The 13,423-nt window shown below is 42.2% G+C and overlaps 1 protein-coding gene across 2 annotated transcripts in view; it reads left to right on the forward strand.

Annotated features, from left to right (window-relative positions):
* The first annotated feature begins 8,052 nt into the window (after positions 1 to 8,052).
* The window catches only part of LOC103039682 (NACHT and WD repeat domain-containing protein 2), an 84,756-nt gene continuing 79,385 nt past the window's right edge, over positions 8,053 to 13,423 (forward strand). Inside the window, exons 1-2 of one of the 2 annotated variants that reach the window (XM_015603987.3) lie at positions 8,053 to 8,373; positions 12,370 to 12,541. In XM_015603987.3, the coding sequence (XP_015459473.2) occupies positions 12,391 to 12,541 (151 nt within the window). In that variant the 5' untranslated portion in view covers positions 8,053 to 8,373; positions 12,370 to 12,390. Of the gene's footprint in view, positions 8,374 to 11,413; positions 11,622 to 12,369; positions 12,542 to 13,423 lie in introns of those variants that run through there. The other variant, XM_007242074.4, reaches the window with a different exon arrangement.

The raw sequence follows: 13,423 nt of genomic DNA on the forward strand, positions 1-13,423 counted from the left end.
TTGCAGAAAATGTGAAATGTCTGAAATAAGGAATAAGATGCAGAGCTTTCAGACCTCATATAATGCAAAGAAAACAAGTTCATATTCATAAAGTTTTAAGAGTTCAGAAATCAATATTTGGTGGAATAACCCTGGTTTTTAATCACAGTTTTCATGCATTTCGGCATGTTCTCCTCCACCAGTCTGACACACTGCTTTTGGATAACTTTATGCCACTCCTATAGTGCAACAATTCAGGCAGTTCAGCTTGGTTTGTTGGCTGGTAATCATCCATCTTCCTCTTGATTATATTCCAGAGGTTTTAAATTAGGTAAAATTAAAGAAACTCATTATTTTTAAGTGGTCTCTTATTTTTTTCCAGAGCTGTATGTTGCTGGTCACTGCAGCATTCTTTAGCTTCCAAGGGACAAGGCAAAAGTCATGGGATACATCTGTGTATAATGGATGTGTTCGTGATCAGCAGGGTTTCTGTTGTAGGAAACGTGTTGAAATGATTGTCCATCATATTCAGCTGTATGCTATGGATGTGTCAAACAGAGAAGCTAAAAAACTCTGGAGGATTCCTTTAATATCTTTGAATGAGGTTTTAACTTCGTCTGATGTCATCGAACGCGCACTCTCATCGTTCATAAAAAACACTTATTCCTTTAGTGTGATATTTTAGCAACCCTAATTTGTTTTTAGTGCTGTTATGGCGCAGTAGTATCCTCAGAAGTAAACACACATCCGCCTAGATTCTCTCATCAATATGTATGAACAGGATGTGTTTGGATTTCTCTCTTGTATTGTTTGTGTCCCAAATTCAGGGCTGTCATGTTTTAGGAGCTCATTGAGTAGGACACGTTATGAATAAGAAACAACAGTGAGGACTTCTTATGTAAAAGGTCTTATTTTTAAATCCGGCAAAGTGAAAAATGAAGCAGTCCTGTTCCACCATGAATACTTAATTTGCAGGGCACTGAACAGGAATGTGCTTTGTTTCATGAATGAAGAGGGTTCACCGTGTCTGACAATGTCCATTTAAACGAATGCAAAACTCTGTTAGAATAACAATAGGCCTGAAACAGAACATGTTACTATTTCAATTTGGTAGATACAGAGCCAGCTCTCTTAGAATTTAAAACAAATTGTTGTTTTTATTGCAAACTAACTGCAATAGGCTGGATAAAGAGATGTTTAAAAGACTTTCACTTGGTAGTTCAACCAATCCAATGTTTGTTTGGTGCTGTGTTTGAGATCTCAGTCTGCCTGAAAGGTTATGCTTTTATTGTTGCCATCTTAGCTTTAATAAAAGTGTCAACATTTTTTTATTTTTGCATCTTTTAACTTTAAAACTTCTATTAATCACTTTCCTAACTACATAATATCTTCCGCAACAATTTAATAGTGAATATTATGCTCATAGTTTCAATATATTTCAATCTAATCTCTGAAATCTGCCATATCTTCAGCACATGTCTGTTTAAATGGATAATGCACTGACATGCCAAAAGTCACAGGATAGTAATATGTCTACTGATTATGATGTGTAACCTCAGGGATCACTTGGGATTACCCACACCTGTATTATAACCTGTGAAGTTAAAGACTGGCCTTTGTGTTCATGGCAAGGCAACAAAAATTATCGTGTTTTTTTATTATTATTGGATGTATGAGGGCTGATATCGGGTGTCATATGGATAGAAGATTCCTTTTTTTCTGAATTTACATGGAAATTTACCATTCCTCGATCCACAGTATCTATCGCCTGTGTATTGGGAATACATCATTGAAGGCATTATCCAACCATAGTGGACAGAGCAGTGGGTGGTAATGATCGTTACCTGTAGCATCTGGCTAATACAAAAGCCTATGGAACAAAATCACATCCACATTCAGTGCAGAAGTTCCCACACATAGTGAGATACAGTAGTAGCATTTTCTGTGTAGTAGACTGAGAGTAGTGTATGGAGTAGTAGACTTTATAAAAGTGAAGAATGTAGATGTATATGCTTCTCTCTCTCTCTCTCTCTCTCTCTCTCTCTCTCTCTCTCTCTCTCTCTCTCTCTCTATCTTATAATGCTGTATAGTATGTGTGTGTATGAGTGTGTTTGCTTTTGTTCAAGGCCAGCGCTTAGAATTTCCACCCCATCATGTCATGTGTGTGTATTGTGTGTGTGTATTGTGTGTGTTTATCTTTCCTATATAAAGACTGACTTTAAATCAAATATAATCCCAAGGTCATTTTGCTGCGCTTTCCCCTCTCTCTATCTCTATCTCTCTCCTACACACACACACACACACACACACTAATTGGCTGCTGCTGAAAAGCACCCTGCCCTGACACCACAGCTGTAAACACCTCGGAAGGAACTTATCGTCATGACAACACATCATGGCAAGACATACCCACTATCTATCAAAGTGCCTATTTTATAATCAGCCAGATCCTCGCTAACACACAAAGAAAAGACACATGCACACACACACACACACACACACCATCACACATACACATATATCATCACACATACACCAATAAAAAAACACAGCTGTCCGAGGCACACCGGTCATGATGGCGCATCTCAATTGCATCATTAGTGTTCCACCATGGCTGTCAATGTTGACACTGGCGCGTGATTGACGGCTCCTAATCTGGCTCGTCTGCACTGAAGATGTGTGGAGGCTCATTGTAACAGCTACGCTAATAGGGAGATTAAGGCAGAGCAGCCTGGGAAGATGCTGCTCGTTTTACTGGATTTTGATCTGCGCGTGAGAGAAACACTCGCCGATGCAGAGACGGTGACAGGATTAGCGGTTATGCTTAGCAGGAGAGAGTGGAGGGAAACTGGCATGATTTGACAAAATGAGAGGATTGTGTCTGTGTTTTTTTTTGTGTATGTGTGTGAATGTGTGTGTGTGTCTGGTTGGAGCTGGTATGCATAACTGGTGGCAATGTGTTTAACCCCTATAATTGCTCAAATGCACCAGTGGGCCCAGGTTTTCTTGCTCCTATATTTAACCAGCCCTGGTTCTAGACTGCTTTGCTTGGGGGGCAGTAGAACATATAATCATATTTTTAAAGTCAGAGCTAATGATACTGGCTAAAATTGATGCAGCGGGGTATGAAGTTAAATCCGTGTTAGGAGAGATTAGCTGCTACTAACCAAATTGGTAACTTGCTTAACAGCTAGCTGCTAATACTACAAGTTAAGCAGCAAAAGAGTTACAAGCAAGTAACACTGAGCAACAAATCACCACCGTTTTGCAAACGTTACCTTATTGTGGAAAGCAGTTTAAACTTATATATAACTGCCACTCATGTTCACACTGACAGGACCTGTCGTACTGAACCAGAACGTCTCTGAATTAACTTATTTAAACTGTCCGCCGCACAGAAAAATGCGTTTTCGTGATTGGTTCAAAGAGTTTTTCAGAGATCATTTATAAAATAGTCGTTGCTCACATTGCACTTAAAGGGGCAGACACAAAATTTGAGGGGGGGAACTGACCCCCTCGGCCCCCAACCCATCCCCCCCAGAACCAGCCTTGTATTTAAGCCTCATAATTTTGCTGTCTCAGGCATCAAAGCCACATTATAACCTTTTATATATATTTATATACATATAACATAACCATCTTTCTGTCATATGTTCTGCACAAAGTTGACTTCCAAACATTGAGAAAAATGCCTAGAACATAAGAAAAAAAGACAGTTGATTCAAAAGTTGACTTAACTTTAAGATATGCTCTATTACCTGCTCACTGGTTTGAATTAAGAATAGATCAGACACAGCAGTGCTGTTGGAGTTTTTAAACAACTCAGTTTTACTTCTGGCCTGAGAATAGACCACAAACAAGAATTATCCAGCCTAGAAATATACAGCATCCTGTGGGCAGTGTCCTGTGGGCAGAATCCTGGGATCACTGATGAAGGACCAAAGGATGATCCCCACTGACATCCTGTGTAGCAACAGATGAACTTCTGTCTCTAACTTTACATCTACAAGGTGGATCAAGCTTTTTCTACAAGCTTGGTAGAAATAATCTAACAGAGATGTGAGAAGTGAGTGGAGTGGAGTGGAGTGTTTAAAAACATCAGCAGCACTGCTGTGTGTGTGTGTGATCCAACAGTACACACACATTGAACAAGACACACACTAACACACATGCTGTCACTGGTGGACTCAAGGGGAGGCTGGGGGTGCCAGGGGGGGCAACCGCCCCTGTCCTTGTGATTCCATGCCTTAAGGTGCCATCTATATTGACAAAAAAGAGCCAAAATGCCCGTACTTGCTTCCTATGCCTATGCCTAGTGAAAAGTTACGATGAGCCGTCATGCAATAAATTAAGATGCCCTCTAGAGCATGAATAATTTGATAGTGTTTTAATAAGCGCCCATCTAAGGGTGCTTTTATCTTCTTTGAATAGACAATGGTGCCTCCTTAGACTATGTCCCAAAGGGTGCCCTCTTCTGTAAAGGAAATGGGATGTGGATCTCTAAAGGGTTTTCTCCAGCAGGTGAAAAACATGATGATGTGCCCAGGTAGATGCCCCTCTAATGGAGATATGCCCCTCCAGGGGAGTATTTTTGATGTGGTCCTCTCACAATGGGATAAACTGTATCGGATGTTGCTAGACAAGACAAGAGCAACTAGTTTTCAGTGATTTTACAAAGTTTAAAAAAGATTTTTTTCTTGCACACCCAAATCTACTAAAATGGACCACCAACCAGATAATACTTCTGTGGTGGTTCTGTGGGGTCCAGACCATTCATTGAAGAACTGGGTGACATCGTTTGCTGCATATGCCACAGACATAGATTAGTCTGAGAGTGCCGGAATATTCCTTTAAGGAAGTTAATGTAGCTGTGCGTTTATGACTAAGTGAATCAGTACCCATGTCCCCAGCAGCCTTTCATAGCCCTGCTCAACTTTATTGCTGCAGAATCAGCTTCCTTCTTCCTTATTCTGATCTGAGAGCTGTTTTCATTCCTCTTATTGTGCTTAGGACCGGGGTCCGAGCCAGGCGAAGCCGACCCTACATCAGCAAGAAAAGAATGCAGTCTATCTGCAGCGTGGACCGAACAATTAGCGCTAGCTGAGTCAGGGCGCTGTCCGTGGTGCTATTCTTCCCTTCAAGCATTTTGTTCGCTTCTGCATAGAAAGCCTTTCAGACCGTGATATGGGTCTATAAACAATTTCCATGACTTAATCACGCCTCCTCCTGAAAAATAGCCTCCGTCTTTATGTATAGAAGAGGACAGAGGAGAAACAGCGTGTGGGGCGGGCGGGGGCTATTGTTTGGAAGCCATTCAGTTAAACCCTCCTATTCATTCTCTCCCTCTCTCTCCAAAGTCAAGTGCTAACCCAGGCTATCAGACACATTTCCCCCAGCGTGGGGAATGATTACCTTGCATTGGATTCCGTCCAGCGAGTATTTCATTCTGCATTTGCAGTTAAACACAAAGCAACCATTGCTCCCCAGACATGAGCAGCATTACATAACAGCCCACATCCACTTTGTCTGAGCTCTCCCTCGGGCTGTCTAGACTTTCAGGGTCATCCATCAATGCAGGCAGCCCCACAACAAAGCCTTTAACACCCTGCCTTTGATCATAAACCTTCACCTTGACTCTTCTCCGCCCAGTGTAGTAAAGTATTTACTACGAATCGTGTGCATCGAGCATAAGAGAAAAGGCACCAGCCTCTCGTTCTGCTAAGAAAGGGTGCGTCCATTTGTCCGGGGATTGACTATATTGATCTATGGAGGGGTTATCTCTGAGGATTGTGCGATGCAGTTTCTGTTGCTGTTGTATAGAGGGGCTTTGTAAGTTAATAGATGGGCATTTGCCAAAATAAATGAGCGTTTGAAGAGAAAGAGGTGGGGTGCCAACATAGGTTTCTAAGGATCCACGAGGGGATGGGTGTTGCATTGATTTTTTTTTTTTTTTACTATGGTAAATATGTGTTATTGGGCATGATGTGAAGTCCAGTAAGAAACAACTGAAAGTACCATCCCAATCCATATGATGTTAGTCATCACGGGTGTCTGTCAGCTGATGTATTGAAGCTGGGGAGCATCACTTTTCTCCAAGTTACAAGTTAAGCAAGTACTTTTGTCTGGCTTTATATGTATCAGAGGGGGCATGTGCTGGTTGCAAGTGAAACAGAGAGTTCATTTGAAAAGGGATCTGGTAATTGACCTTTGTTGGGTTTTGTTTTGCCGGTGTCCTCAACAGTGTGGTTTCTCTTGTTGTTCTTTATCAACCAAATCAAATACTCAATAGTTCAGGTTCAAAGAAAAGCAGGATTATTTCGATTCGATCGTCCTCGGCCGACTGTCAGAGTCGAACCCCTTGGCCAACTCTTGAACAGCCTCTTATACAGCACAGATGAGACACACACATAGGCAACATATGGTTTTACCCATAGGTAACAAATGGTTTCACACACACATACAGGTAACAACAGTTCGGTTGTTAGGTCGTAACTAGTCTTCGTCCTCAGGATGTGCCACTTGTTAGGTCGTAAATAGTTTTCTTCCACCCGAGGTGTTCCTGCTATTTACTGAGGCCTAAAATTCAGTCCTATCTCCCATTTTCTACTAGATATTTTATATGGATAAACTAATACAAAAAAACTAATAGAAAAAGAAAGTTCACCAAATAACCCAACTTTCTGTTGTTTAGACAAAAAGAAAAAGAGACACTTTCCAAACCCATATTAAAATATTTTTACCGCTTAAAAACAAAAGAGAGACAACCATAACATTTCTAATAAACTATTTTGTGACAACCAATAGAGTTTGTTACCAGCCCGTGGTTGCCAGGCAACATAGTGTTTTCATATCTTGCAGTATCTTGCATTTAATCAGAATTCATTTGACATGTTGGGTCAAAATGTATTATTGTACACAAAATGGGCAATGGTTTTTCGACACCAGATCGTTGGTACAAAGAAGATCATATTCTACTTTTATTGGTGTTGACTTTCCACTAAATTTTAAAGCATTGCAATGAGGATTTGATTGCTTTTGATGACAAGACAAGAGCATTAGCGAGGTCGAGTTAGATGATCACTACTACACTACATTCCCAATCCCCCAACTCAAATCCCCTAATTTCAAAAGTACTAGATCGTTCCATAAACTACGGCTCAGTACTTTTTACCCCTCTAGCCCAGCCCTGGCATTAGGCATGGTTATAATAGTTTCATATTTATGTATCTCTTCCAGAGAGTATGGAGAGTTTAGGATCCCTATCTCCTTATAAGTGCATTTTTTTTCCCAGCCGTGTCCCAATTCACTAGCCGGGGCAGCAATAGTGTATTGGACCGTGACCCTGACGACACAAGTTCGATCCCGCGTGAGGAGGGATGTGTTTATTTATTGATTTTTTTCCTTTGTTCTTGGGTTTATCTGCTTTGATATCAACTGTTCTGTAATTGGGTTCAACAACCCTCTGGGCTGGAGAGCTACAAGTCTGTAGCACTTCATTCCATTACACTTCATTTTTCAAAACAGTTTTTTTTGTGGCCCGCCATGTAATGGCTCAGAATTTTTTTTGGCCCACTGCCAAACTTAATTGCCGACCTCTGCTATATACAGTGTATTAATATATTATAAAATGGCTTCAAATGTGTCTCAAACAAATTTTGATGTAAAATTTATGTAATCGGATATTTATACCCCACACATACACACACAGTCACACTGACTCTCACGACAAAGACAATACACTCCCACGCTTCATACACTGCTATATATGCATGAGTCGATACAGCAAAAGAAGTGCTTGGTCCAGTTAGGCCGTTTTTCAGGCCATATGGATTCCTGCCTTGTCCCTACAGAGATGCTCTCGGATGGATGCCCAGAGTAATGATGCATGATAAACATTACAGTAGACACTGATTACGCTGTATAGGCAGATCGCAGCGGAGTGCACGTGCCCCTCCTCCTCCTCATCTTTTTTTTTTTTTTACCCTGCACAGCCTCTGCAGCTAGTGGCAGCCCAGCATGCAGCGAGCACTCATAATAAAACCCCCTTTTGCATTAGTCTCATGTGACTCACCGTGTGAGCTCATATGCATGAGAAATCCTGCCCGGGGTAGGAGCCTGTCTTTAAGAACGCCATTCTCCACCTGAACCGTGACTCCAGCCAGCATGAGCGAAGCCTGCCTGAGGTCGGGGGAACCTCAGCTGTAATAGAGAGAATAAGATTACAGGTCTAGCAGGAGGAGGAAAGGAGAGGAAACAGAAGTAAAGTCCCTGCTTGCTCCCCATCTCTGCACTCCTCCTGCGTTCAGTGCCCCACGCTGAGTGCTCGGGCATTTATATGAGGACTGGGGGCCACACGGAGTCATCCAGCTCACGGCAAAGCGATCCTTCACTACAGTAAGTCTGATTATATTTTAAGTCATATTATACTTTATTTGTCATTTACTTGTGTTTTTCAGTGTATACTGGAAAAGGGATCCAGTAATTTAACTTGATTCTACGATTTTCATTAATTCTGCATGCTTCTGCGTAGTAAAGCGCTTCAGGATATTGCCATGCTTAACTTACAATTGTGTAAGGAGCAGAAAAGGGGCAAAGTCTGCACATATGTTAATCAGAGGAGCTTATAATTGGAGCTTTGTGTGCTTGATTTAAATGCTAACAAATGAAAAATGTTTAATTAGGCTTCAATATTTGCACATTTTGTTGATAAACTGGCTTTAAAATGGGTTCTTCATTGCTTTTTTTAGCAAAGACAATAGTTTAAAAAAGCTAATGACTCTGTGAATAGTTAAATGGTTCTTCTAGACACGCTCAATTTTGACTTACAGCACAGTGAAGTTGGAATAGTTGGTAAGCTGCAGTAATATAAAAAATCTTAATATGTAAAAATCTTTAACTTTGGCACTGCAGCTCCTGAAAAGTGTGGTGGACTGCCCATTCATTTTGAAATGTGTTCAGAAGTGCTGCTATTTCTTGCTTTTCTGTGTTTTTGGCATTCCTGATAAAATATAAATACATTCGAGTAGATGTATTCAACCACATTCAACCACAAATGTATACAATGCAGTTAAATAATATAATGTAAATTAGTTAAACTCAGCTAAGTTTCAAACTGCACACAGTCTATTTATTATAATGTACGAGTATTAAGTTTTAAAAGCTCAAAAAAAGACGTCCTGTTAGGAGTCTGATCCCTAATACTGAAAGGCGGATATATGAAACCTTTTTGCTTTGAATGTATCTTACAAAAATAAGTGAACAGATCTTCAATAGCAGGTTTCAGAAAGGTGTCAGAGAAGCTCCTTTTGTTGCTGCTACACAAAAACTGGTATCTCCAAAAAAGCTACTTTACAGTAGAAGACAGCAACCTTTTTAGGGTTTCAGTGGAAGTCAATGTAAAATAGATCTAATTGCAAGTATTTCTGAGTATTTTTGTTGGTCTATTTATCATGATATTTTAACATAATGTAAAGAACAACTGCCAGATTCAAATTATGTTAAAAAGTCAAAAAACATCACTGTTGGAAAAATCACTGTTGGTTCACTAAAATATCTCTACAGTGTTGTGACTGTGAAGGACCTGTTAAATTAAAAGAACCTTATAATAAACTGCGTAATGTAAATATTCTGTACCAGCTGAAGGTTTTCCCCATTTTCTCATTTCCTCTAAATGTGCCAAAGATATATATACCCTATACAGGTAATGGTTTTAATTACCTTTTTATTTGAGTAAGATGTGGGAAGTTGTAGAAGCTTTTTATAGTTAAAAAATGAGCTTCATTTAATTCAAAGGTTCCAGAAAGAACACTGAAATGGGTATAGCCCCTTTGCTTTATGAACCAGATATGGTTATTCTATGGTATATTGCTCAAATCGTTAGACTATTTGCACCAGAAACTATTGAGAGATCTAAATTTTTACAGTGCAATGTTATATACAGCTCTGTAGTTTAATAGTGATCATAGATACACTCATCATCAAATATAAGAAAAGTTGCAATGTAACACTTGATAATATTTATTGAGCCACACATACAGAACTAGTGAGTAATGCATATGAAATGCAACATGCCAGACATCTCAGCATGAAACTGTATAGGTTCCTAGTGATGTTCTGTAATAATCCATCCCATACAACCTGAATATTGTCATGCAGTTTTTTCAGAATTTGCAGGAGAAAAGGGTGTAATGGATGGAATATGATAGCATGTTGGAAAGCATGCATTTAATTGGGGGATATGTCTAGCTATGCAGCAGACCATGGCATAATATCTTTGTCTTCAGAGCAATCTCGTGAAATGGATGTATTATGTGTATGATTATTGTCCTGTAACATTTGTGCACTGGAGTGTGAGTTCAGAAAAGGTTGGTTGAAGGACCTCATTCACATAACATTGGCCTATTAATGTACTTTTTACCCCAAATTTAGCTGGGCCGATTGTCTCACCCATTCAGCGGCTACTTAGCTGTATATCCCCCATTACTAAGAGGGTGAAGACTAGCACACACCTCCTCTGACACATGTGAAATCAGCCACCACCTCTGTTCAAACTCTTCGACTCTTTTTTGATACATCAGCTCACAGATTGTGCTTGTGCTGATTGACATCACCCTCTGGAGTATGAGGACAAAGAGTGCCATCTACCCACCCAGAGAGAGCTAGGCCAATTGTGCTCTCTCAGGGCTCCGGTAGCTGTTTGCAAGCTGCATGACCGGGATTAGAACCAGCAATGGACCCCTTGGAGCCCTCTGCTCTACTTGGTATGAAGACCAAAGGTGATCTAATATCATATGAAACTGCACTCCACTCCATGACACCAGGTCTTCTGGGTGGATGTGCAACTTGACAGCAAACCGTTGATTATGGCGATGACCACATTGTGCTCCCACACTTGGATTCATTAGTCATCTCCACCACGACAAAAGCAGAGATTGTTAATAAAGCCATTCTGAGTCAATTCATGGTGGTCAGGAACAACAAGTTTTTATTTCTGTTGGTTTATTTTATTCCTTCTGGATGTGGCTATTTTTTTGGACAATAAGTGTAAATGAACACAGTTGGAGATCATTCAGAAATCTGGTTTGACTGGTTCACATTAACGCTGCATGTCCACATCAGGTCTGATTTTATTTGTCCACACAGCCCTGAAAAAAATCTGATCTCTGTGTCACATTAATGCAAAGAATCAGAAAGATTTGGGTCACTTCAGTCTAGTAATGTGAACACAGACTTTAGAGTCAGCTGCAGTTCATCCATTCTAGTCTAGTCTGCTGAAGAACCACCAGTAGCAGCAGCAGCAGCAGCAGCGTGGTCAGCCGTACTGTTTTACCGTGATGCGCTTCAGCTCCAGAGCGGAGCTTTGGTGAAGATGACAAGGAGGAGGAGCCAAGGGAGGAGCTGGGGGAAGAGGACGGGTCTGAATGAATTAGCCCATGGAGAGATGCAGCGCGAGGGGCTGCTATAATCAGGCCCCTCCTCCTGGTCCTCCTGATCCACCTCCGCTCTCTCCTCTTCCCCTCATCCTCTCCGAGGCTCCGCTGCTTCTGGCCGTGATAAAGCGGCTGTCCGGTGATGTCCGTCGCCGCGGTGAGGATGCTGAGCGCCGCATCCGCGACCAAAGCCTCGAGATGAAGCGAATGAACGTAAGATGCGCTGCTGTGTGCGCGCGCGCGCGCGTGCGTGCCTGTGTTTTTGCGAGCGTGCGTGCGTATATGTGTGTGTGTTGATGTGATTCACGCTCGAGCTCGAGCTTCACGCGAGCGTTTATTGGAGCGGAGAGGGGGATGCAAAATGCAAAGTGCGCGTGTGTGTGTGTGTATATGTGTATGTGCGCGCGAGAGCCATAGAGAACTGTGTTTGCTGTGGAGTCTTGAGTGAGCGTGCACATGCATTAGGGCTGAGAGTGCGGTGGTGGTGGGGGGGGGGGGGGGTTGGGCGCTAGGGGGTATGGGGGGCAGGTGATGGCATTTAGCTGGGCTCGTGCAGAGAAGGGGGCAATGCATAGTCTGGTTATAACGCAGTGCTTTATATTTTACTGAGTAAACAGTGTGTTCCAGAGACACGTGCGCGCGTGCGTGTGTGTGTTTACGGGGACAGAATGGTGCAGAATAGGACAGTGTTTGGTGGTGCTGAGGGTAACCTATGGAAAAGCCCACCAGAAGAAACACGCGCGCACACACACACACACACACACAAGGGTTCATTGTGGTCAGGCTGAGGTCAGCAAGTACAGTAATACAGCAGAAACACAACCATGCAAACTTGTTCACACTGTGTGTGTGTGTGCGCGCGCGAGTAAAGGGTAAATAGAGAGATCATGCATGTTTAAGAGCTCAGAAGTGTGTCTAACCCCGTGCACCGTTCTCTCTCTCTCTGTCTGTGTATCTGCAGCCGCGCTGGAAGTCGCCCCCCATGTGGCCGGCCGGGGTGGGCAGCAGGCAGCCGTGTCCGCGCGACTCCGCGCTGCGCAGGGCTGCCATCAGCGGGAATGTGCTCGCGCTGCCGCCACAGCACGTGCCCACGGGCAGGAGCGTGCGCGTCTTCATCTGCGCCAACCCTGACGGTAAGAGACACAACACACTTATACAGGCACACACAGAAATAGAAGAGATAGAAAACAAGAGAGAGGGTATGGATAGAATAGAAAAAAGTGAGAGAGAATAAGAGAGTGAAAAAGAGAGAAAGAGAGAGAAAGAGACAGTACAGAAAAAGAGAGAGAGTAGGAGAGTAAAGTGAGAGGGTAGAGAGAGATAGTATAGAAAAGAGAGGAAGAGAAAGAGAAATAGAAAAAGAGGGGAGAGCGACAGCACTTAAAAAAAGAGAGGAGCCATAAGAAAGTAAAGGAAGAGAGAAAGAGGAAAGAGATAATATAGAAAAAGAGAGGGAGAGTGAAAGATGAGAGAGGGAGAGATAGTATATAAAAAGAGAGGGATAAGAGAGTAAAAGAAAGAAAGAGAGGGAGAGCTATAGAGATAGTATATACAAAAGAGTGGGATCATAATAAAGTAAATGAAAGAGAGAGAGAGAGAGAGAGAGAGAGAGAGAGAAGGAATGAGAGAAGAATATATATAGAGACTGAGAGAGGGAGAGATATAAAGATAGTATAGAAAGAGAGAGAGTGAGAGAATATAGAGAATAGAGATGTTAAATGTTAAAACTCGCAGGGCTGTGAGTGAAGTCGTTAATGAAGCGGAGTGGCAGTAAAGGAATCCGGGTGACTCGGACAAAAACCACGTCAGTGTGTTTCGTAAGCCATCGCGCCCAGCGCGCCTTCGCGTGCATGCGCGCGCCACTGTGTGTGCGTGTGTGTCTGTGTGGGGAAGAGCCGCGTGTCCCGCGCGCTGGGACGTGAGCTGTTGTGACAGCAGTCAGAGACGAGTGGCTGCACATGGCGCAGAATATGGCAGCGCGGGATGAGCGCGCGCACTGCTGCATCAGCCAAGGG

The sequence above is a fragment of the Astyanax mexicanus genome, chromosome 8 (genome assembly GCF_023375975.1).
Source record: "Astyanax mexicanus isolate ESR-SI-001 chromosome 8, AstMex3_surface, whole genome shotgun sequence".
In the NCBI taxonomy this organism is placed as follows: Eukaryota; Metazoa; Chordata; class Actinopteri; order Characiformes; family Acestrorhamphidae; genus Astyanax; species Astyanax mexicanus.